This window comes from Artibeus jamaicensis, unplaced genomic scaffold (genome assembly GCF_021234435.1).
Source record: "Artibeus jamaicensis isolate MK-2021 breed Jamaican fruit bat unplaced genomic scaffold, CSHL_Jam_final scaffold_833, whole genome shotgun sequence".
Taxonomy (NCBI): domain Eukaryota; kingdom Metazoa; phylum Chordata; class Mammalia; order Chiroptera; family Phyllostomidae; genus Artibeus; species Artibeus jamaicensis.
Window position 1 is genome coordinate 17,833,853 of NW_026522056.1, and position 24,772 is coordinate 17,858,624.

General features: G+C 37.1%; 1 protein-coding gene across 1 annotated transcript in view; it reads right to left on the bottom strand.

Moving 5' to 3' along the window:
- Positions 1 to 2,019: 2,019 nt before the first annotated feature.
- Positions 2,020 to 24,772, bottom strand: part of MSR1 (macrophage scavenger receptor 1) — a 66,475-nt gene continuing 43,722 nt past the window's right edge. The window contains exons 9-10 of the mRNA XM_037128766.2: positions 14,574 to 14,762; positions 2,020 to 5,187 (exon numbers count right to left, since the gene is read on the bottom strand). Of these exons, the coding sequence (XP_036984661.2) occupies positions 5,054 to 5,187; positions 14,574 to 14,762 (323 nt within the window). The 3' untranslated portion in view covers positions 2,020 to 5,053. The remainder of the gene's footprint in view (positions 5,188 to 14,573; positions 14,763 to 24,772) is intronic.

The following is a 24,772-nucleotide window of genomic DNA, read 5'->3' on the forward strand; positions in this document are numbered from 1 at the left end:
GTGTTGGTTTGTTTACAACTTTGTGTTCTACTCAGGTGGTTCAAGTTTTATTTATTTATTTTTTTTGTGGCACTGCTTTTAAAACTCTCCTCTGTGGCAAACCACATTCTTCTCCTTTAGGTCATAACCACTTCCCAAGAAGGGCTCGAGTGTATTTTTTCTTGTTTCTTGCTTCTCCGTAACTTTCCCCAGCTGGACTGGGATGTACTCTCTGTCAGGTGCTGGCTCACAACACAAGGAGCAAGTGGCTTGGATTAAGGCCCTGGCTCCAATTCGCTCAGACTAGCCAGCTTTACCCAACAGCTTTTAAATTAAACCCCAGACCTTTTTTAGAAGTGAGAGTGGATACCACTTTACACCAGTCAGGATGGCTATCATAAACAAAGCAACAAACAACAAATGTTGGAGGGGTTGTGGGGAAACGGGGTCCTTAGTTCACTGTTGGTGGGAGTGCAGACTGGTACAACCATTATGGAAAACAGTATGGATTTTTCTCAGAAAAATAAAAATCGACCTGCCTTTTGACCCAGCAATTCCACTGCTGGGATTATATCCTAAGAATCCTAAAACATCAATATCAAAGAACCTATGCACCACAATGTTCATAGCAGCACAATTTACAATAGCCAAGAGTTGGAAGCAACCTAGGTGCCCATCAGTAAATGAATGGATCCAAAAATTGTGGTACATATACACAATGGAATTCTATGCTGCAGAGAGAAAGAAGGAGCTACTACCCTTTGCAACAACATGGATGGAACTGGAAAGCATTATGCTGAGTGAAATAGGCCAGGTGCTGAAAGACAAATACCATATGATCTCACCTTTAACAGGAAGCTAAACAACAAAACAAACAAGTAAGCAGAAAAAAAAAAAAAACCCAAAAAACAAAGACACTGAAATAGAGAACAAGGGGATAGTGACCAGAGGGGAAAAGGAAGGGAAGTTAAGGGGAAAAAAGGGGGGAGGGATTTGGAGGAACAAATAGGAAGGACACAGGGACGCAGAACTAGGGGGGGGGGAGAAAAGGGGAGGGAGGTGGGGAGCAAGGGGCAGGGGAGGCTGGGATGGGAAAAATAGACAAAAAACTGTACTTGAAAAATAACTAAATAAAATTTAAAAAAAAGAAAATAACAAACAAACAAACAAACAAACAGAGTGGGGATAGGAGAAAATTGATGAGAAGAGAGAAACCTGCTCAGTAAAGGGAAGGAAGCTGTGGAAGCCTGGGGGAGAGTAGATTCTTCAGGGGCCATGTTCGCCAAAGCTTCTTGACCTGGGATTTCTGCTGTGGCGCCCTGTAGCATCGGCCTGTGGACGTTCCTCATTTTCCCCTTTTTCTTTTCTTTCTCTGAACGTCTATGGAGGCCTAGAGCTGGCCGTCTACACTGGACGAGCCAAGGACCCCCACAGCCTTGGAAATGTTCCCCTTACTGTTTTATATGCCTTTTCATTTCCGAGATAATGTCTTCGCTAAATTAGACTGAGCTGGTCACATGGCATTTCTCCCTGCCTAAAGATCTGAGTAAATTAAAAGTTCTAGATACACAATGAACTTTCTATTTTCATTTACAGAGCACTATCCCATTTTGAACCCTAATAAAGCTGTAATGGGTGGGGGTCTTCAAGTCACATCAAAATGACAACATCACAGCTGAGAAAGCAAAAGTAACCAACAGAATGCAAGGTTTGTATTAACAGGAACTGTGGGGGAAGCTAGTAAATATTATGGATCCTGGAAAACGAATGACTTTGGTTTGCACTTTATGTTTACCTCTGTTTCTTACAATCGCACTTAAGCCAGGTGAGCCACATATAATCATTCCTATCTTGTTTACTGGGATTTCAGGAGTAGAGGTAAAACAACTTCTCTAAAGAATATGCAGTAAGCCAGAGGCACAGCCAGGACCAAAACACGAGTCTTCCCCTGATTGCCTGCTACACCGACCACATCCTACAGATCTCTAATAAATACTAGCCCGTTTGTGAAATGACCCCGCTGTCCTATTCATGAAGAAGACACACAATAACAATAAATTACGTGTTTTATCTCTATAAGAAAATCATAATCTACTGAGAACATTATGCATTTGTGCTTTATCTTAATAAGCTATAAACTTTCTCAGTGTTAATGATTAGAAGATAATATTGTAATTCCCTTTTACAATGAGATTTTTTACATTCTGTTTTACAAAGAGAATGTAAATTCTCTTATACAATTCTCTTTTAAAATGAAAAACAGAACCAATGGTGTTCTAGCACAGGAAATGTTGCGTCTCCACGTAAACACAGTCAAGTTTGCAGGTGGAATCTTCTCCCACCTGTAATTTGAGTACACGGCCACTGGTGGGAAGTATTTGTACGATAAATCTGTTTTATTAAATTTATTGACTCCCTTACTACCTGTAATACAAAATACAACTCTGTTTTTAAGTCGGAAGTGAACTTTCGGATTTGAATTACTAAGATAGAAATATTTGTCTTCTACTACTACAGTCCCAAGAGCCATTTTTTTCCCAATTAATTTATCCCCTCATTTCTTTAACATAAGATGTTTTAAAATATCACAAACTGACCTACCTTTTAATTCAAAACTTTCAACATAGGATGAAGTGATAATTAGCAAATGTGGTATTCCTTGAACCTCTTTTCTTCTGTCTTTCCTTCTTTCTTTCTCTCTTCCTTCCTTCCTAATGTCTCTGCTTCCTTCCTCCTTCCGATCTCTCTTTTTTTCTCCCAGGTCATCCCTTTAACCCCTCTAATCACTCTGGCAGCTGACTCAAATGTACGATAATTGATTCTCTGAAAGTAAAAGCAGGCCTTGTCCTCCCTAATAAGACCTTGTTCATAATAGTAGCTGTGTTTTCACATTACTCTACCTTCAACCTTTAGAAGAGAACTATTTTATGAATTTCACAAAAGAAAATAAAAGAATAATTTATGTCATTAACATTACCAGTCCTTTTAGGCAAATCTTGTAAACATGAAGCATCAAAGACTTTTTTTTTTAAATAATTGAAATGTTCTACAGGTCTCATCGAACGTGCGGGTACTTGGCCCTGGGGAAGCTCTTGGAGGATGATTAACAAACGTATTTCAGTCTTTTTTTCCCCTCATAACCTAAAATTACTCTAGCTGGGAGTGCAATTCTCAAGTTTTTCATTCAGGGGACCCCAAAGAGTTTTAAGGGTCAGATTCAATTTTAGAGTTGTGAACAATAATATAGTAATTTCCCTTTTTAAAAAATCACTTGTGTACTTGACATTTTTGTAGGAAACCTACAGCATAAGGGTCTGATACTTAATGTAATGCTCTTAAACCCTGCATCCGTGTGTTTCACGCTCGGCATAGCACTGCCTCCAGATAGCACAGTTCAACTGCCAATATAATTAAAAATGATTTCATTTCTTTGTAAACTGGAAGATTCTAAATATCAAGCTCACTGCAATTCTTCAATGCCCTATATTCTCTTGTCCTGACTAAGCCTGCTGTCTCCAAGTCCAGAGCTACTTTCCCTTTGTACCTTTCAAGATATTTGACCTTGTGCAATTGTGTGTTTTAGTTGCTTAATCAGCAGTCCAAGAAAAGTTTGTTGTTTTTGTGCCTGGTGCTGGGTCATCTGAAATCCGCAGGGTGGCACGTTAGAAAGGAAGATGGACATGACCTGGGAGAGAGCAAGGACAGAACGGAACCCGTGAGGATTGGTGCTGGAACCTGCACTAATTTCTCACTGCTTCCAGCTTTGACGGTTCAGGTGGCCTCACGAGAAGGTGGTGAATTCATCATGGAGCTGAATATGCACCCAGCCAAGGAGTATGAGAAGCTGACAGGGGCTCCAGAAGGACCGTGGGGAGGTGCTGGCACTGCCTTCCTGCAGACCAGGCGAGTGGGAGGAGCAGGGGCAGCCTGTGTGGGCTGCACCAGTGCCCGGTTGCCCCTGCAGTGGCTTCCTGAGCACAAAGAGAGAGGCTCAACACTCGGCTGCCCAACCCCATGCAAAATGTCTTCTGTGGTCCGTGATAAATCAGACAACACGGGGAAGAAAATTTGGGAAACGTAGCTTTAGCATAGCTACACTGATGCCATATAAATACAGCACAGTAGCAGGAGGCAGGGAGGACTTCATGAAAGACCCCAAAGCACAGTTGACACTTCCTTCTGCATTTAAGACACTTGCATGCTGTGAGTTTAAATGGAGTACGTTGAGTAGATGTATTTGCATTTTAAACATGGTCTGTTAGAATTGTAACAATGTAATTATTCAACTTAAATTCAATGGGTAACAATCTAAGCTCCAGTTTGGAGATGACTTTTTTGATCCACCTATTATTCAGACACATATAGCAAGGGTGGGCCTGTGCTTTTTCTCATAAGTGCTGCTTCAACTCACTTTGTGATTCAGCAAAAACAAACAAAAACCTGTCAATACATGACCATGTAAAATAACTACGTTATTAACCGTGTTATTATAGACCATGTTAGTGGGTGAGCATGTAAACCTTCTGATAAAAATCTTACATAGCCAAAACTTATCATTTAGATTGTTATATTTATAACAGTTGAGTTATTGCTCATCAGAAATCTTGATGGCTGGATAAGATTCTTTTTAAAAAATATGTATGGATTGAAGATTTTGCAAACTTGAGAAATTTTCTCAACCTCACTATGCAGAAAGCAATTAAATTAAAATCAACTGGATTACAAAGAAGACAAAAATTACAATCTTATGGTGAAAATATAAATTGGAACCATTGATTGAAATTTGTGTTCATATTACTGATATTTGTAATCTAGAAGCCTTGAACTTCAGTATTTTCCATTCACTATATGTCATTATAAAATTCCATTTGACAAAGTAGATGTTAAAATGCTTCAAAAACAGACATGTAGTAAGTATGAAGGTCTTTGATATGTTTATCGAGTGATTTTCCAGTATTCCTTGTCCTTTGACAATATTCTTAATCTCTTAAATGTTCATTAAACTGATTTTAGTGGAGCAAAGTAATAAAAATCATCTTCAATGATTTCATAAATATGGATGAAACATGATACATTATACAGTACAAGTGACTCCAGCATCTTCCTTGTGGGTACAGGATCTCACACCCCACTGTCGGATTCTACACTCTTCAATAGATGACTCTCTCCCAAAACAATATACTTCATTCAGCCATATTGGGCCTGTGCCTGCAAAAATTAGATACGTTTGCATTAGTAAGTACAGTTGAGTGTTTATGTTAGAGTGAAACAAATCCATTTATTTACTCACTCATTTAACAAAATGTGTTCGCCATTATCTATATACAAGTACTGTGCTCTCTATTAAGATTCAAAAATTAATCCCCTGCCCAAGAAAACTTTATATTTTGTCAATGTGTAAAATACTAAAATCCAAAAGATAAGAGCTATCATAAAGGTACACAGTTCCATACAATTATGGATTTAAAAATGATTGGTTTCCTCTGAGTATTAAACAAATTATTTTCATTTTGAAAAATAAGGAAAGGAAGAAACTTTAATATAGTGGATATATGCAATGCCCTGATGGTCCAGGCTCATGAGTATGAGGTGTATCTGGAATGCGTGGCATCCTGAAGTTCTTAGTTTCCAATGCGTTTCAGTTTACATGAGCCTGGTTTACCAAGTACATGATCTATTTTTAATTAAGCAAAGACTAGTACCATGAGCAAAGGGCTTAGAAAGTCTCCTGTAAGAAGACGGTGGACTATGAATTGCAAGCACACGCAGACAAGAAAATGGCAGAGCTTTTCTGAACTCTCCCTTGGAGGCATCGGAAGCAAAAAACCATGGTGTCAGCAGCAGGCTGCCTCGTGGATATTCATCTAAATAAACGTAATTGCCACTTTTGAGATAAGGACTTTATTTTATCAATGACTAAGAAAACAACTGCTATTTCAAAAAAAGGAATTCATAGCAAGAAATTTAAAAAGCGAATGTTTGGAAATGTTTTCTGATATACCCTAAAAATATTCTAAGTGTTTCATATATTAAAGTGCTCCTTTCTTTTAGGCTTGAGACATTTAGAAACAGAACCTTTGAAAACTTCTGATGAATGATTTCATTGGGTTTTGTTCAACACACAATATTGCAAACCTCCTAATGAATTTTCAAAAACATTTCATGGCATCAAGAAACTAATGATTTAGCAGCTCAATTTCAACAAAAATCTCTGCAAAACTGAGGGAGGGTAAATAAATAAATATGCTAATAATGTAAGCATAATTGACAAATCATTTTTTAATTTGGATCAATATAATATTTAAAGGTTTTCTTTCAGTCATAGGAGTTATATAAAACATATTTAGAAATACTAAATTCAACTTAGAAACAGATCTTTGTGTAGCTATAAAACAGTGTTAAATAAAAGCCTTATTTTTCAAAAAGGCAACTGTAATAGCACCTGTAAGGACACTGCTCTTACTGATTGTTCAAATATTCTGTGAGCTCAATACATAAGTTAACAACATGTATATAATTAATAATGTATACAATGCACAATGGTATGTGTATATAATATAATAACTTAGCAGATATAGAGAATATTATAATCACAATGTGGATAAAACTGGACCCAACCTTAAAAAATGGATAGAGGTGTCCAAGTATAAAAAAGAAATCATTCCATGTAGTGAGAGGAGCGTGGAAATGCTTGAGGTATTAGTTATTAGAATCGTTAATAGTCTCCCAGCAACTAAACACAAGGTATATTTATTAATGAGGGAGAAAGAAAGCTGGATAGAAAGCTGGGACCATGCTATAACATTTTTTGAATTGTATATTGAGAGTCACAAAAAGAAATGACATCATCAGAACTACAATTTTAGAACTATGAGTCTGGCAGGAATGTGGACAGGAAATTGAGGAGGAATCTGTAAAATAATAGAATGTCAGTAAAGACATTTTCTGTGATCACTTATGTGTTTATTTACTTTTCAAATTAGGAAATTTTGATTTCCACATATAAAAAAAGATGGGTAAATTACTTAATTTTGAATAATTTGTGTCTTCACTAGAAAGATCCAGGTATAAGACAAAATTATATTTTGGTTTACATTATCAAGGTAACTAGGAACATTGTGTTCTTCTTTTAATACAATACTAATTAAATCGTTAGGATTCAAATAATATTTCTATTAAAAAATCAAAGGTTATCCTGGATAGATCAATTGTAAGAGTATGAGGTGTCCAGAAAGAGTCCAGCCATTCTTAATATAACAAGAATGGTTTCCACAACATTGATATAACCTGGCAGCCAAGGAGAGTGGACTGGCATCCACATGTGTGAACAATGAAAACTTCTCTCTTCTACTCAGCGAGGATGGTAGATGGCTGTTGAGTGAGCATATGTACTGTGTGGCTGTCACATTCAAAATTCCCTAGCAAGTAGAGCAACAAATCTGCATCAAATTTTGTGTTAAACTTGAACATTCCCCCAGGGAAACTATTCAGACGATTCAGAAGGCCACAGCTCTGGGCATCTGGTGAGTGGCAGCTTCATCACAACAATGTACCTGCTCATGCATCACATCCCCAGCAGAGTTTTTTTGGTGAAGCATCGAATCACCCAGGTGCCTCAGCCCCCCTACAGCCCAGGTTTGGCATCCCGTGACTTCCGGCTTTTCCCAAAACTAAAATCACCTTTGAAAGGGAAGAGATTTCAGACCATCGATGAGATTAAGGAAAATATGATGGGGGTCTGATGGCTATTGGCAGAACTGTGTGAGGTCCCAAGGTGCCTACTTTGAAAGGGACTGAGACATTCTATGTACATTGTTCTATGTACAATGTTTCTTATATCTTTTATTTTCTTCAATAAATGTCCGTTTTGCATATTACATGACTGGATACTTTCTGGATAGAATTTCATGTCTTTGGAATGTTTATACCAGCATGAGCTTTTTCAACTTGAAATTTTAAGGCTTTCATTTTATAGTCAAATTATATACCTAGCTCTTTCTCTCTAGAATAAATGTTATTTAAAATATTTTTTCCTTGTTTTAATTGTGAATTGTACATCTATGACATTAAACATCTACATTTTAAAAACAGATTAATGGTATATGATCTCAAAATCAGAAATCTTTCCAGGAATAGTTTTTGGTTCCTAAATTGCTCTTATAGGTACATATATTGGTCCTTTTCACATTTGTGAGTGTTTGTATGTGTATGTTTATGCATGTTTTTGAAAACAATGCTATGTATTAAATCTATACCAACTTTCTGGAAGTTCCCAAGGGCTACTCAAAAATATAGCCAATAATAACGATTGCACAAACAGTAAAACTACTCTTATATTAACATGGAAGGGAGTCAAAATAGTGGAACATTTATAAATCGCATTCACTGCATCTGTGGACATTTATAAACTGTGTAAATAGGAGTAAATGTTTTCATGAAAGCTGTGACTCCATCATGTCTGGGAACATGGGAATGGCACGGATCCGGGGCTTCCGAATCCAGGTACCGGGGCACCATCCCTTAGTCCACATTTCACAGATCTAGTCGTTGGGTTTGGATCTCAGCAGTGCCAAATTTTTACAATTCGAGAAAAGAGAATTACGAGTGACACTTCCCAATGGCAGTCACACCAGCAGGGCCACCCCGACAGGATCAGCACAACACAGAATATTTTGTCAGTCAATGTGCTGACACGCGGGCACAAGTGTTTAAAAACCACAGTAGAGGAAGTCATGAATGTTGGAATTCCCTTCTGTCATAACAATAATGAATATTTAAATCCACTCTTTGAAGGACTCACAATGTGGCCTGAAACATTCAAAGTACTTTTGATGTGTTATCTCATTGAATCCTCAAATCACCTTAAAAAGTTAAGTGCTTTTATAGTGCCATTTTACTGTAGAGGAAAGCAAAAATCAGAGACAGTACCTTTGCTCAAGGTCACGTAACTAATGCATGGTGAAGCATTTCCCCCGGGGCTGCCTAGAGCTGGGGCCTATAATCAATGATTTACTGCGATCTTTACATTATTAGATTCAGCCCTTCGACAGATGTTCTGAGAGCCTACAGGAGCGAACAAAATCAAAGTCCATTCTCTCTTAGACTGACCTCCTAAGGAGGACTTCTGTTTTAGGCAGACGGAGCAGCCGAGGTCACACAGGAGGTGTTTAGTGGCAGAGCTGACGCTGCATGCAGGCCTCCTAGCTCTTATTCCGCAGCTATGAAACACAGAGGGTGCCATTCCGGGACTCTGGGCTCTCCCGTGGGGAAAAGACTCACACGAGGTGAACACGCTTTCAGATACAGTGCACATACTGTATCTGTTTTCACATATGGTTTTTAAAATTTACTCTTCTAATAAGCTTGTAAAAGCATGGCAATCGTCTCCATTGCATGGGTAAATAAACTGAGACGCAGAAAGGATGAACAGCTTTCTCAGAAAGAACAGAGCCAAGCAGCAGAACAGAATAACCTTGAAACCATGGTGGTATTTCGTGACTACACAGAAGCCCAAATGGAGTTTTAAAAATAATTTTCAGATATGTCACTTTATTTTTATATTAATATATTCAGGGCTATTGAGCCTAAGGAAAAAATTTATTTAATATGCATTTCCCATAGCCTTCCAAATTGTTTTCTGTGTTAAAGTTAATGTTAAGGTAGTATAAAATTAATAAAATTTTATCTTCATGCAAACCTCAAAGATAAATAAAACAAACTTGTTTTTGTTTCTTTAGATAATGATTGTTACTCAAGGATTTTGTTGTCACACCTATCATTGCTATTTTTTGTGTCCAAACTATCCTTTCTACTTAGTGGAAACCTATACAAAGTTGATGTATATATTTTAGAAGTTTTTATTCCTAATTCTATCTATCTATCTATCAATCTATCTGCTCAGTTATACACCTTCAATCCCCTTTGACGTTTTAGGGCTGTGGGGATTCAAACTGACGGACTTGGTGCTTCTAAAAGCAGACAATGATAAACGTATTGTCCCTGTCCTCTGAGTTTTTATGAGCTTGGCTTGTGATGCTTGGGACTGTGCTTGACAGATGATACCATTTTCCCTTCATCTCTTTTTTGTTTTTTAAATGCAGATACCATTGTTCTTTGAGGGATTTGAGTTCATTTAACCTAATCTTCAGTAACCCACCACTTTATGAAAAAAAAGGAATCAGATATTTTACATTAGCTGGACCAAAGCTATGAGATCTGTGATTAGCTGCTGAATGGATATGTGGGAAATAAAAATCACAAGTGGTTAAAAATCTCTGCATGGATTTGCATTCAATCCAGTTATGGCCACGTGACAGGAATTAGTATCACTTTTAAGACTTCTCGTAAGGAAGTACTTTGTCAACAGCTCAAGAAAAATATTGGGGTTTTTTTTGGTTGTTTTGTTTTGTTTTGCAGGGATGTGGGATCAAAGTTGAAAACAGAATGGGAATCCGAATAGAGAATGGTTAAACCGACTAGAGCTCTGGATTCTAGTCTTGTGGTTCTAAAGAAGCTATGTCCTGGCTGGTGTAGCTCAGTGGATTAAGCGCGGGCCTGCGAACCAAAAGATGGTGGTTCAATTCCCAGTCAGGGCACATGCCTGGGTTGCAGGCCAGTTCCCAGCAGGGGAAGCATGAGAGGCAACCACACACTGATGTTTCTCTTCCTTTCCTTCCCTTCCCCTCTAAAGATAAACTTAAAAATCTTAAAAAATAAAGAGAAAAAGAAGCTATGTATTTTCCCTATATTATTATATATGCAAAATAAAGGAGTATGGCTAAGATAACTCTAAAATTTCATTTACCTTTAAAAATCTATGATTTTAAGATTTTGAATAATGATGTTCTTCAGACATGAAGTTCTTAAGGATAAAGAATATTATGTCTCTTAAAGACATAGGTTAAAACAATAAATCTAGACACGCCCAACCGCCATAACACCATAATAGCTGTGTGAACATCTATTTATCACAGGTGCCGTGTGCACTAAATGAGACCATGCAATCAGCACCTGCTATACAATATTATTCCTATTTTATATTGTCTTTGTTACCATAAGAACTCTATAGACTTTATATCAGGTTCCATAACATCCAACATGTAAACATCTTTTAAAACTCTCATCATGCATGGTGCACTATGTAAGATTTTGAGTTCTGACCCATTGAGATATTTTAATTATCTTTGAGATTATTTTTACTCCCACTTACTAAAGTGCAGTTCAGAGGTACAGTTATATTTTTTGATCTCTTTCCATTTATTCTCGTATTTATTTTATTTTTTAATTTTTTTTAAATTTTATTTTTTTAAATTGATTATGCCATTATAGTCGTTCTATTCCCCTTTTATTCCCCTCCACTGTACCCCCCGTCCCCACCATTACCCCCCCTTTATTTTATGACCATGTGTCTCAAGTTCTTTAGATTCTATATTTCCCATACTATTCTTGCCCCCCCCATCTATTTTCTATCTACCATCTATGCTACTTATTTTCTGTACCTTCTCCCCCTTCTCCTCCTCCCATGGCCAAACAGAAAGGAGTGAAGAAGCAAGAATTCAAAAAAATGAGGAGAGTCTTAGAAACCTCCAGGACATCTTTAAATGCTCCAACATCCGAAATATAGGGATACCAGAAGGGGGGAAGGAACAGCCACCAGTGGAAAACTTATTCTCATATTTATTTTAAATTCCACTTAGAAAATCAGTTATGGAATGAGAGAGAGGTAATGAATAAAAGATGACATTTACATTTAGAATCTTCTTTTGTTTCTGCTCTCAAGCTTGGTGCTTCAGCACAAACTGGTGTAAAGTGAGAAGAGGAGCTAGCGGCTCCAGGCCCTGCTCACACCTCCTGCATTTGCTTATGGGCTCTGACTGGCCTGGAACAAATTCCCAGGGTAGCACCGTTGTCTGATAAAGCTCATCCAACTTTGCTGCAGGGAGACCACTGGGAGGACAGATTGGAGGGCGGAGAGAGAGAGAAGTGACTCATCCCCTCTTCCCCTCCCTGTGCAAGGATGAGCAAAATGCCTCTCAGTGCTTCCTTATTTTAACCTTTATGTCTACTCAGGAAAAAAGGGAAAAATTAGAACATTCCACTTTAGCAAAAGGTACACCCAAATGAAGGAACCTATTTAAAGGAGCGTGTTGTAAGCTTCATTTCTATCTATATTTTTCTTGCAGCTGCAAAACTAATTCTTCTTAACACTAACAAGGATTATCTTTGGTTAGCCAGGTTTGCTATTTTAAACTGAGAGAGGGAGAGGAGAGAGAGAGAGAGCAAGAGAGAGAGAGAGAGAGAGAGAAAAGAAACTGCATCCAGAAAATTATATTCTTCCTTTAATGGGGTAATTATACAAAGAAGATAAATTCAAATTTTTTTTACTTCTTGTTTCAATTTTGGTAATTATATATATATATATACACACACACACACACACATATATATACATATATATATACATATATAGTATTAGTCTGATTCTTTTTACTTCTCTGAGATATGACAAATAATTAAAATTCTAATGCATCTTTTCTCTCCCCAACCCTTCCACTCATATTTCTCTGTCTCTATGCTGCATGCAAAATTGCTTTTTCTTTTCCCCCAGAGTGACACTGTAAATTTAAGGTGGAGGGGTGGAAAAATAAGGAGGAGTTTATGTAGCTTTACATAAAAAGGTTGTTTGCTGTGTCTAATCCAAAATCAGCTTACAATGTAAGCCTGTTTCTTAAAATGAAACGTACCATGAAGCAGATCATGAAATTTATTTTTCAGAAGAAATAACCTCAGTTTTATTAATTCTCCTGGCTCATCCTGCTTTATTATTTTGAAATGCTCATATTCATTCTTCACTCGCTTGGCACTGAACTCCACACAGTGGGCAGAGACCAGAGCTGGGTCTCCTTGGGCGGAGTGGGGGGGACGATCTGAGCATCTCTGCAGCACACGCCAGCCACAACTCTCTCCGTGCAGTAGGAAATCACATGCGTTTGGGCCTTGGAACATCACCGCTGTCACTGCACAATATACTAACACAGACCTGACTCTCCCTCCTTTCAAAGGGGATGAAAAATAAGCCTAAAATTATACCATTGGTTCTGGCAAGCAATGCTAGGAAGCAGGCCTTGTACTGGGCACTTTTTAGTATGCCAGCTCTTTTTAAATCCCAAATAAATCTTGCTATTATTATTATTCTCATTTTCCTAAAAAAAAAGAAATTGAAACTCTGGGACATGGATATTAGCGCTAAAGTTTCCACTCATATCTCCTTAGTTACCAAATTCACTTCAGCAGGCACTCAAAAATGTGAAAAAAAAAACCCACCAAAATTCTGACATGCCTTGTTGTTTTATTATACTAAAACTCTAGTGTATTTTCTAGAATCACCAACTACCGTAAATACAGTCTCAATAAAAAATAGACACTCGTCTTAGAGAAGTAGTCAGTTATCTGAAGAAAACTTAATAGAATTGCCTCCACAAAAGCAAAAACCAAAATTCGCATGAGACTAAACTCGATTGTTTTGTTACTTATTTACATAGGAAATGTTTCCCTGCTACAGTATTCTACAACACTTATTTTCTTCCTTTGTACCATTGCTCTAGACGGGAAATGCCTGGAGACATAAGTAGGAATGGACAAAAGCTGTGGGGGCCGAAGAACCTGTTACTTGTGAGACCAGGCCTTAAAGTCAACGCCGTCTTCAAACAGTGGAGTCCAGCTGTGACTGTTCCGACTCCGTTTGGAACTTCAGTGGAAACACAGCTTTGGAGCCTATGACAAGGCTTGGGATTGGGAGAGGAAAGGAAGCTGGGCCGCAACTGCTTCTTTGCTTGCCTACCACAGATTGTATTTTGCTAAACCTCATTCAGAGTTTCCCCTGAATTAACACACATATGTGACTGCGCTTTATCTAAATTTGGTTCTGCTTTGTAACCGATTAAAGGTTTCCTTTGAGATGGGAGAAATTAATAAATTGAACTACCAGGCTTGTCCCTTAAAGATACAAAGTTAAATGCAGAGTTGTCAACTCTCTGGGTAATGTAAGGTGTAAGTCATCTTGATGAAAGTGATTTTAGTGTTATTAGTCTCTTTGTACTGAGCTATTCAGTTAGTCCACATTGATTCAATTATATATAGACCATTGAGAAAGTAGATTTCATTTTGTCAGCAAAGGCACATCCCCAAAATTCAGATCATCACATGCTGTTATTTCTAAAACTGAAGAACTTTGGGTCGTCATCTCTCTGCGGAGTAAGTCATCCTGCTCTTTGAACAGTCTGATTTATAGATTCTAGCGGTCAAGTAGTTCATTCACCTATCCAGCTTTGCCACTCTATTTTCCTCTGTGTTAGTTAGTACCCTCCAACTAACCAATTGAATCTAAATAAAATTGAATTGCTAAAGGTTGTCTGAGAGCATATAGCCTTTGATTTTAATATCCCTTTCTTTTCATTTCTACTTTCTAGAAAGGCCATTTTAAAACATCCTACATAGAATTTTTCTGCCTATCCCATAAGTTTCTGTCTCTGCTTGCTTCTGCATATAAAAGAATGCCCATGCTTTATTTAAAGAAAAAAATTAAAGAAAATTACCTTGTCCAAAATGGGCTCCCTTATGCACTGTTAGAACACCGTGGTAACCCAAACTCCTGCAGACGACCTGTCCCCCATGTAACTCCCAGTGGTCATCACAGACTGTACCCCACTGGCCATCATGGAAAATCTCCACTCGGCCTTCGTGAGGGCCATTACCATCAACCAGGCGGGCTGTCCTAGACGGAGCTGCAATGGAAGCAAGCAGAGGTTAATTCTATATTGATACAGTTTTATAACGCTTGTCAAAAAATCATTTTAGCACTTTTTTTCAGAGAGGCCATTTATTGTAATAAATTTTAAATGTTCTAGCATCACATACGGCAAAGAGTTGAATTGGAAGCACCACATCAGTCAAAGCGGAAGAGTAGAATCTCTTCTCTCCATTTGAGCATTTGTGTAAGTTACATCAATGAGAACTCTTCGAAGATTATGTTCCCATCACTAGAAAATTCAACAGCTATGATGTTCTAAATATTATATAATTTTTCTTACTATTTAGAAAGTTTTATAACATGGTAAGTCATTATTTTCCTGACACCCTAACACATAAACTGGAAAATACAATCCAGTGACTTTCAATGATGTAGCAGGTGGAGGGGAAGCCATCTTATAATATCATAAACACACAGAATAAGATGACCAAACATCCTATCTTCTAGCAAGAGAAACAAGATAACTATAGTGACACTTATTTAAAAATATCAAGGATATTTCTTATGATGAGACCCCTGGATTTTGTCCCAACATACTTTTCTTTTCATTTTTTTGGAATGAGACACAAAGCCAAGAATTTTTTAAAGAAGAGAGAGAATAAGCACCCTGATCTCTTAAGGGTGCTGATTCTATCACGAAGACCATATCCTCATGACCCATAGAAATCTATCTCCCATCAAGACTCCACCTTCAAATATCATCACATTAGTGTTTATGGCTTCAACATACAAATCTGATGGGGGAAGGGGCGTGAATGAACACAATTTAATCTGTAGCAGTACGCCTTAGAGTCACAGATGGCTGCCCCACCCAGAGTTTCTGATCCGGTAGTCATGAGTGGGACCCAAGACTTTGTACCTTTGACAAGTTCCCAGGTGATGCCGATGCAGTTGGTCCTGGGAGGAGACCTGGAGAACCACTAACCTTGAAGATCATATTATATATTTAAAAGAGGAGGCATGTTTATCACACACACCTGCTGATAGTTTGATACAATCCTCTAGTCTCCTTTATTCCAAAGAGACTAAGTCCCTATTCCAAATCCCCTTGTGCAATTTTGAAGGGGAATAGATTCCTCTATTGAATTTTTTAGGACTTAATTGGGCATGCTTATGTCTATCTGTCATCTAAATATTTTTCAATTATAAATCAGATATAGAAGTGTGACCACACTCTGTGGATCCTTGCCCATCTCTGAACTGACACAGAGATGCGGCAGGCCAAGAGACTTTTTCAACTGCTCTGTTCTGGTGGTAGAGAAAAGCCCACTTTGTCATTTTGAGCAGCCTCAGTCAGCATTTTGTCTGGAATACAGCAGGTCAGAATTCCCTCTGAATTTAGCCAGCTCATTATACAAACCTAAGTAATGGCACAGCTACTTTGGTATCAAGCTAACCCATTTAGTCAGGTGGATTTTTTCCACTGGGGAATATTAGCTTTGTACCTAAAGATTTTAGAAAAGAGTAATTTGTATATATTTTCCCCCTGGGTAACTTTCTTAATTCCCCTCTTAACTTCATTAATGTAGACTTTCTCCAGACTCAAGTCAGATAAACACAGATAAACATTGACCGAGTGTCCACTTAATGACTCCGTATTAGTCATTACTTTGTAAAACTGGCTAAAAACAGAAACAAACCAAAATGGAAATGATCCAGTATGTCAGGAACCATAGGATCCCCTACGGAACCCAGGGATGAGATTATATTTAGGTACCTAGAACAGCTTAACCAACTCGAATCTGCTCAGTACTCTCTCCCCAAATTTTATTCCAAAGCTTCTCTGTAAATTGCTTCATTCTTCTCTTTTGTTGCAAGCTAGATATCTCTGTCCACATGATATCTCTGTCCCCAATCCACATGATAAAACGTATGTTAATAACTTCTAAGTTTCTTTTTTACAGTCTTAAGTGCTCAGGCTTAGTTTGAGCTAGATTGCCCATCTATGGCCTAAGTAGGTTGAGTCAAAGACGTTTCCCTTGCATTTACGTGGTATTTCTGGAGTGAAGATGAGATGCATTTCCTTTCTGAAGGGGAGTTCTGAGCAAACAAAGATAATACATTAATTCCATAAAAGACATTTTCATAATCTGTGTGTATTCATATGACATTAATTATGCTATATGTTTAGCCCTGTGATCCTTTTCATATCTGTGATCGTTGAGTATAAATGAAATTAAAAATCCAGCACTCAGATAATCTGGATTTTAGTTCTGCCTTGACATTGTTTATGCGACCTTATTAAAACATTTAACCTAAGACCCAATTTTTCATATGTTTTATAGAAAATATGATATTTGCTCTCTTAAATGTATCTTAACACAATTTCATCTGTACCAGGTATTTTCCTGGGTTCCTAGAATAATTTGAATAAAATATATATCCTGTCTTCAAGTTTCATGTATATTAAGGTTATTATGAAAGTTAGCAGAAATAATGTATTCTTTAAAATAGTATACAAATGTAAAGCATTTACTTTTACACATTTTACAAATTTTGAGGTTTTTATTTTCTGCTGAAAGCATTGGGATGAATAATTATCTGTATTATTAACTGCCTTATTCATTAAATAATTTTTTTTACTAATTCCCTGTTTAATGCTTATTCTCCTGAAAGAAGAGTTCTAACTGAAATAGGATAAAAGCTTCTGCAAATAGACAAAACCTACCCTGTGGTTTCAGATGTGAGTTTATTTGACCTCTGTTATTTCCAAACATGATTATCTGCTATTCTGCAGAAACTCTTTTGTAATAGTGATGAGTCAATTATGGGCCATGGGCAATGCCAGTCTGCTGTTGGTTATATAAATAAAACTTTATTGGAATGCAGCCACGTCCATTTGTTTATATATAGTTTAGGACTCTTTTCATGTGAAAGCAGCAGAGATCAATAGTTGTGACAGAGACCTTCTGGCATACTTGTTATCTGACCCTTTATAAAAAAAAGCTTGCCAACCCCCGTGACAGTTTTAAACACAATGGTCTAGGATTTCAGTAGGAATTCTCCTGCCAAGTGGCCCCTGGAATAAACAAAGTCCTGATCCATCACTGTTTTCTCCTCCTGTCCAACCCTCTGAGAATCTTTCAGCCCCTATTCTCTTACTCTTTTTTATTTTATAAATATTCACATTGCCCAAATAAGCCTTGCTCTCTTTCATTTCTGGGGCTGTGGTCCGGAATGCTCCGTTAATCCGACTCCCAACCTCCCCTGCACCTCCCCCTCCCACACTCCGTCTCCCATTTCTCCAGCCCCAGCCCCGCCCGCCAGGGTTTGGGTGGGTCCCTCGCTTCCAACACCCACAAGCACTGGCTGACCTTCCAAGGCACTGCAAACTGGCTTATTTCCTCTAGACTGAGATTTTTACAGTTCTTTTTTTTTAGCACCTGAAAAAAATGTAGATTTTCATTAGTAGTCACTTGGTAAAAAGCTATAATACTAATGAATGAATGAATGAATGAATGAATGGTGAGCTCTTCTTGATATACAACCTACTGAATGAATTAAATTGGTAAATGCTTAAAATACCAAACAATAGAACTAATAAAACTGAATGTTTTACAAGTCTCTAGAAGGAATTTAGTTTCTATATGTAGAAGCAATAAGGAAAGCCGTGAAGGAAAAGATTGATTTTATGGAATTAAATGAGTTCTATTATGGGAAAAATGACATGGCTGTCTACTGGAAGCCCCCCCAAGACAGGAAGGGTCTGATGGGGAGTCTGATCAAATGCCTTAATATATTCTGAAACCTGATTTTAGGTTTAGAGGATTTATCTCTTAGTGGCAGACTAATGCTAAACAGAATCTTGGGACTAAATGTCAATTCAATTTGCGAGGAGAAAGGTAATTGCCTCAAAAACTGGAATATTTGTATCTGCTTGACAAGGCCATCTTCTTCCCGTGGGCAATCTTTATAGGAAGTCGAATCACAATAAGTGAGTTATTCATTTAATTAATTTATTAATTTACAATGAGACATAGCAGTGAGATTTTGCCTCTGGGACTGCAAAGCAAGCTCTTTGGTTAACACATTTTTCTTTATATATGTTAATATATTCAATCGGGTTAGGTGATTTGACATTATCTCTGTTCTGATTCATTGTCATTTAACTTTTTAAAGGCAATATTACTATTCTTATTTCCTAGTTCTGGCGGGAAGAAGGTAATGTGATAATTTCTATATATATGAAAAAGTCCATATATAAATATTTATTATACTAACCATACATTCATATTCCTCTGACCTTACAATACCAAATAAAAATGTGTAACAGGGCAGATATTTTACAAGAGATTTTGCAATTTAATCTGAGGAAATAACACTAAATATAATAAAACTAACAAGTACAGAGGTTATTTTTATTTCATTTATTGCAGTCTTATTTTTAAAGAAGGTTATAAAACAAAAATATATTAAATATATCAGAATAGAGGGATGGTTATCCACTAGACAGATAGTGTTAAAGGCTTTAAACACAGCTGTCAACAGGATCATGTAGGAATGGGGGGAAAATGATAATATAATATTAAATGACTATCTCAATATTAACATTTTATTTTAATTATGCAAAACACTGATATATAAAAAGACTGGAAGGAAGTATCTAAGCATATTGATGATAATTCTGTATATGGAATAGAAATTGAATATATATTTTTAATTTTATATAATCACAATTTCTTAAAACTAAGATTAATTTAATAAAACAAGTAGTGGCTGGATATTCACTAATATCCTTACTGTTGTAACATGCCTGAGACTCCAAGCTGAAACTCATAAAATTGAGGAGAAAGAACAAGGTCAAAATGAGAGATAGTTCTATTTTTGTAAAAAAATACACAATACAATACCAACAATTATCTATATACATATGCATTTGTAGCAAATGTATAAATGGAAAAAAACACATAAACTCCAAGATCATGTTTTATCTTGGGAAAGCAGGGGAGGCAGACATAAATAGAGTTTCAACTGTATTCATTAAAATTATATATCTTTAAAAACAAACACCTGCAGTTTGTATGGTAAAATTTTAATATTTTAAAAATCCAGGTGGTTGATACATAACTACTTATTCACTACTTGTTATAATGGTCTTCCTTCTTTCCTTTACATGTGAAATATATTTTATTTAAAGAAGATAACACATTTACAGAGATGTTGATGGAGCCATGCATTAGCCTTATATAAATTATAAAAGTGCTTCATTTAAGTCTTTCCTTACAAATTAGAAAAAGATATTATGAATCTGCAAACCTGCAGCAAATACACAGCATTGCAATTTGGAAAAAGAAGTTGGGAAGTATGTGAACTCTGGGGCTTTTTTGCATGTGTCTATCGCTGCTGCTTGGGTGAAGAACTGAGGTTAAAAAAGATTTGAGGAGTATAATTCATTTTCAATTATGATATTATTAACCTCATGGTCAGTTTTTATACCATTTATTTAAATTTGGAATTAAATATATCACAATGGTAATTATTATATTTGAGTTCCAAATGCAACTAACAAATTTTTTTAAATTAGATTTAGGCTGACCTGGAAGTCCTTGCAATATGATCAAATTCCTCTAGGAAGGGAACTGATTTTTTTATTAAAGATAATTATCTCAATGAGCTACTTAGCTATGAAAGCTATAACCCAGATATCAGATGTTTGGGGAAACAAATTACATTTCTCTGAAAAAAAGGTAACTGATACTGAATCTGTCATCTGGATGCCAAGGGAGACACATACTCCAGAAATCCAAAGACAGAATAAAGAGGAGAAACTAGGGCCATAGTATTAAATGCTCACAATTGCGTGCCTTCAAATAACAGAAATACAATGTCTGTCTAGAAAAAGTCCAGCCATTTTTAATATAACAAGAATGGTTTGCACAACATTGGTGTAACCTGGCAGCCAAGGAGAGTGAACTGGAACATTCATGTGAGCAATGATGACTTCACTGTATAGTCAGTGGGGGCAGTAGACACTGTAGAGTGAGTGTACTGTGTGGCCATAGTCTCATTAAAAATGACTAAGCAAGTAGACCAAAAAATCCATATCAAATTTTGCGTTAAGCTTGAACATTCCTCCAGGGAAACTATTTATATGATTCAGAAGGCCATAGCTATGGGCAACTGGTGATTGGCAGCTTCATTACAACAATGCACCTGCTCATGCATCATGTCTCATGCAGAGTTTTTTTGTGAAACATCAAATCACCCAGGTGACTCAGTCCTGCTATAGCCCAGATTTGGTGCTCTGTGACTTCTGGCTTTTCCCAAAACTAAAATGACCTTTGAAAGGGAAGAGATTTAAGATTGACAGTGACATTCAGAAAAATATGACAGGGCTTCTGATGGCAATTGGGAGAATGGTGTGAGGTCCCAAGGTGTCTACTTTGAAGAGCACTGAGACATCATTCTCCCTTGTACAATGTTTTTTGTATCTTGTATCTTCTTCAGTAAATGCCTCTTTTTCATACTGCATGGCTGGATACCTTCTGGACAGACCTTGTATGTTCTCTCAAACTCTGGAGGTCAGCAGTCTGAAGTCAAGCCTTCAGCAGAGTGACGCACCTTTTGAGGAATCAGGTGAATTCCTCCCTTGCCTGTTCCTGGCTCCTAGTGGCTTGTTGGCTTGTAATTGTTTCATTCCAGTCTCTGTCTCTGTCTTCACATGATCTTCACTACCTCTGTGTGCCCTCCTCTTGTAAAGGTGTCAACCATTAGATTTAGGGCCCAGTTGAACCCAGTATGATTTCGTCTTAGTTTAGTTATACCTGTAAAGACCCTACTTCCAAATAAGATCACATTCTGAGGTTTGGGTAGACATAAATTTTTTAATCACTTTTTATTGTTACTGTATTCTATTACAGTTGTCCCAATTCTCCCCATTTGCCCTCCTCCACCCATTCCACCCTCACTCCCACAGTCAATTTCTATACTGTTGTTAACGTCTGTGGGTCATTCATACACGTTTCTTGACTGGTCCCTGCCCCTTCTTTCCACCATTATCACCTTCCCCCTTCTCCTCTGGTCACTGTCAATCTGTTCCATGTTTCCACACCTGCGGTTCTATTTTATTCATTAGTTTATTTTGTTTGTTAGATTCATCTTATAGGTGAGATTATATGGTATTTGTCTTTCACCAACTGGCTTATTTCACTCATCATAATAGTCCCCAGTTCCATCCATGCTGTTGCAAAAAGTAGGAGCTCCTTCTTTCTTTCTGCTGCATAGTATTCCATCGTATAAATGTACCAGAGTTTTTTGATTCACTCATTTACTGATGGGCACTCAGACTCTTTCCAGCACTTGACTATTGTATATAGTGCTGCTGTAAAAAGAGAATTTCCTCAAAAAAAGTAGAAATGGAACTGCCTTTTGAACCAGCAATTCCACAGATGGGAATATACCCCAAGAATCCTGAATCACCAATTCAAAAGAGCTTATGAACATGAATTTTTAAAAACACTATTAAACTCTGTATCACAGAGGTAGCAGGGATTTGAGTAAAGAGACATGGAGGAATATAATTTATATTTTTGTCAGACTGTTTTAGACAGCAATCGCTGGAATTGACTGAGAGCATGAGGTTGGTACTCAAACAATTTTAGTTCAATATAAAGAACAAACTGACCCTTGACATTTGAGAACTGCAGACTAGCTGGCTAGCAGATATTCTGGTAACACTGGGAATTAGTTAGAAAGGGCAACCACGATTATACTGAACACCCACAATCCAGCTGCTGAATAATTAAAATAAAGATTGAGAATTTGTTGCTCCAAATTAAACTGTACTGAATTCAGATGACACTGAGTAAATGTAACTTAATGATGAGTAAGAATATATTACTTCAATGTATGAAAGTTTAAAAATAGCAGAGGGCCATTATGTTCAATATTAATTTTGTCAGATTTTGAATTGGATCATCAGATGGGACTTTAAAATCTTGCTAAAAAGTGGTAAATACTTAAGATGAAAGAAGAACTTGGTATTTAAGGAGAATACCTCTCTAGTTGTGCAGACCCTCACAGGAATGTGATGCTTAAGAATAAGTTTATGTGTGAAAACCAAATAAGCTAAAAAATTGAGTGACACAAGAAAAGCGGAGTGTGGTTGTTGGTATAAGTTCTCTTCAGAGCATCACAGACTATAATGCTGCCTCCACCACTGGACTTTCAAAACTGCCAATTAAATAAGAAGGTCCAGCCCTGGCTGGTGTAGCTCAGTGGATTGAGCACCGGCCTGTGCAGCAAAGGGTCACATGTTCAATTCCCAGTCAGGGCACATGCCTGGGTTACAGGCCAGGTCCCCAGTAGGGGACACATGAGAGGCAACCACACGTGGATGTTTCTCTCCCACTCTTTCTCCTTCCCTTCCACTCTCTCTAAAAAGAAAACAAATAGAATATTTAAAAAAGTAAGAACGTCTGCATTTCAGAAAAGTGTACTGCTTTCTTCATGGGCCAGTGTTCATTTATTGCGATATTCATTATCATTTAGAGCAATCTTATTGTCATTTAATATTTCATTTTTAAGGGAGACTTAGTCTCAAAAGTTACTTAAGAGACTATTTAAAAATATATACAGGAAAGTTTTCTTTACTTATTTGTAGGGTATTCAAAATTTAGTTTTTCACTTAAAACCCTAGGACATAAAAAAAATCAAGTCATCCATTCATATATGAAACAAAGTTAATTTAGACAACTCACATTATAAAAAAAGCATCAATTGTGTTATTATTCTTTCTGATTTCTGAAAGTGTAGTCTTTGGCCAGACCCCACAGAAGTCTTCATGTCCCTCTTTATAAGCTGTTGGGATACTGATGAGTGATCTAGTCTCTATGCAGCTTCATTATGCATTTGTAAAATAAACATAACGAGGGGGTTCATTTTTAAGATGTGTTTTGTAATTTTCTTCAAGGACCTTTGTGCAAATTATTATAGTTTACAAATGTACTTTGATGAGGTTTGAGAGCAAAAGTCAGGTAAAGGTAAAATACAATGTTGTACCTAGTAATAGAATTTAAATGAGGAAAACCAAGACTCAAACTGCAGACTCACCACAAATATAATAGCTGTGTGACTTTGCACAGGTTATGCAACTGTCTAAATTCTCATGGGAAAAATGGCAAAGTGATAGTTTCCCATGAAGTTTAAGTGAGGAAGGTATCCTAAGTGCCTGGCATAGAGGGTCACTCTAGATACCATAGGATTTATGGTTATCATTAATATTATTATTTCTTAAAAAATTAGATTTCTGGTCTAATAATTGGGATGGGTGATGGCAGCACAAAATACTCATATATTTTTAAAAGTTTCTCAACTTTTTTGGGCTCCAGAATCCCAAGGAGAGCTTCTGGAATTTACATATATTTGACCACAGCCCAAACCTTTGCAATCAGAATTTCTGTATGTTCATTCCAGCCATCTGCATAGGATAAAAGTCTCGGACGTCATTTAGATGATCGTCAGGCCTGGGGGCAGCAGCTAGACCAATATAGAATACGGTATGGTTACTTAGGTCTCTGAATCTTTCACATTGTGGAAAAATTGACCTCATCCATTGCTATCCAATGGCAACTAGCAAGAGTATTACTAGATATTACTGGACAACGCAGTGAGGTTAATCCACTTTTTCAGGGCCCTTTTGCCTGCATGCTGAGATTCAGAAGGGGTGATCCTATCTGACCTATTGCTTGGTATTTACCTGATCTGGTAGAACAATGAGTGTGACCCACTCTAGGCACTGAAGTTGTCAGTCAAGGGAAAACTCAGGGTTCAAGCAGAGACAACATGAGTTCTTTTGGAGGAGAGAAGGAGGCATTATTCTCAGAGAAGGCCAGATTTGTAAACAACAAAGCATAGCAAGGGCTTGCTGGACAATGAATATAACACATATAAAGAGAAGGAAAGACAGAGACAGAAACCAAGTCTGCATGAGCTCCTGGATCCTGCCATGCCTGAAACAAAATCTAGCTGTAGAATTCTTAATTA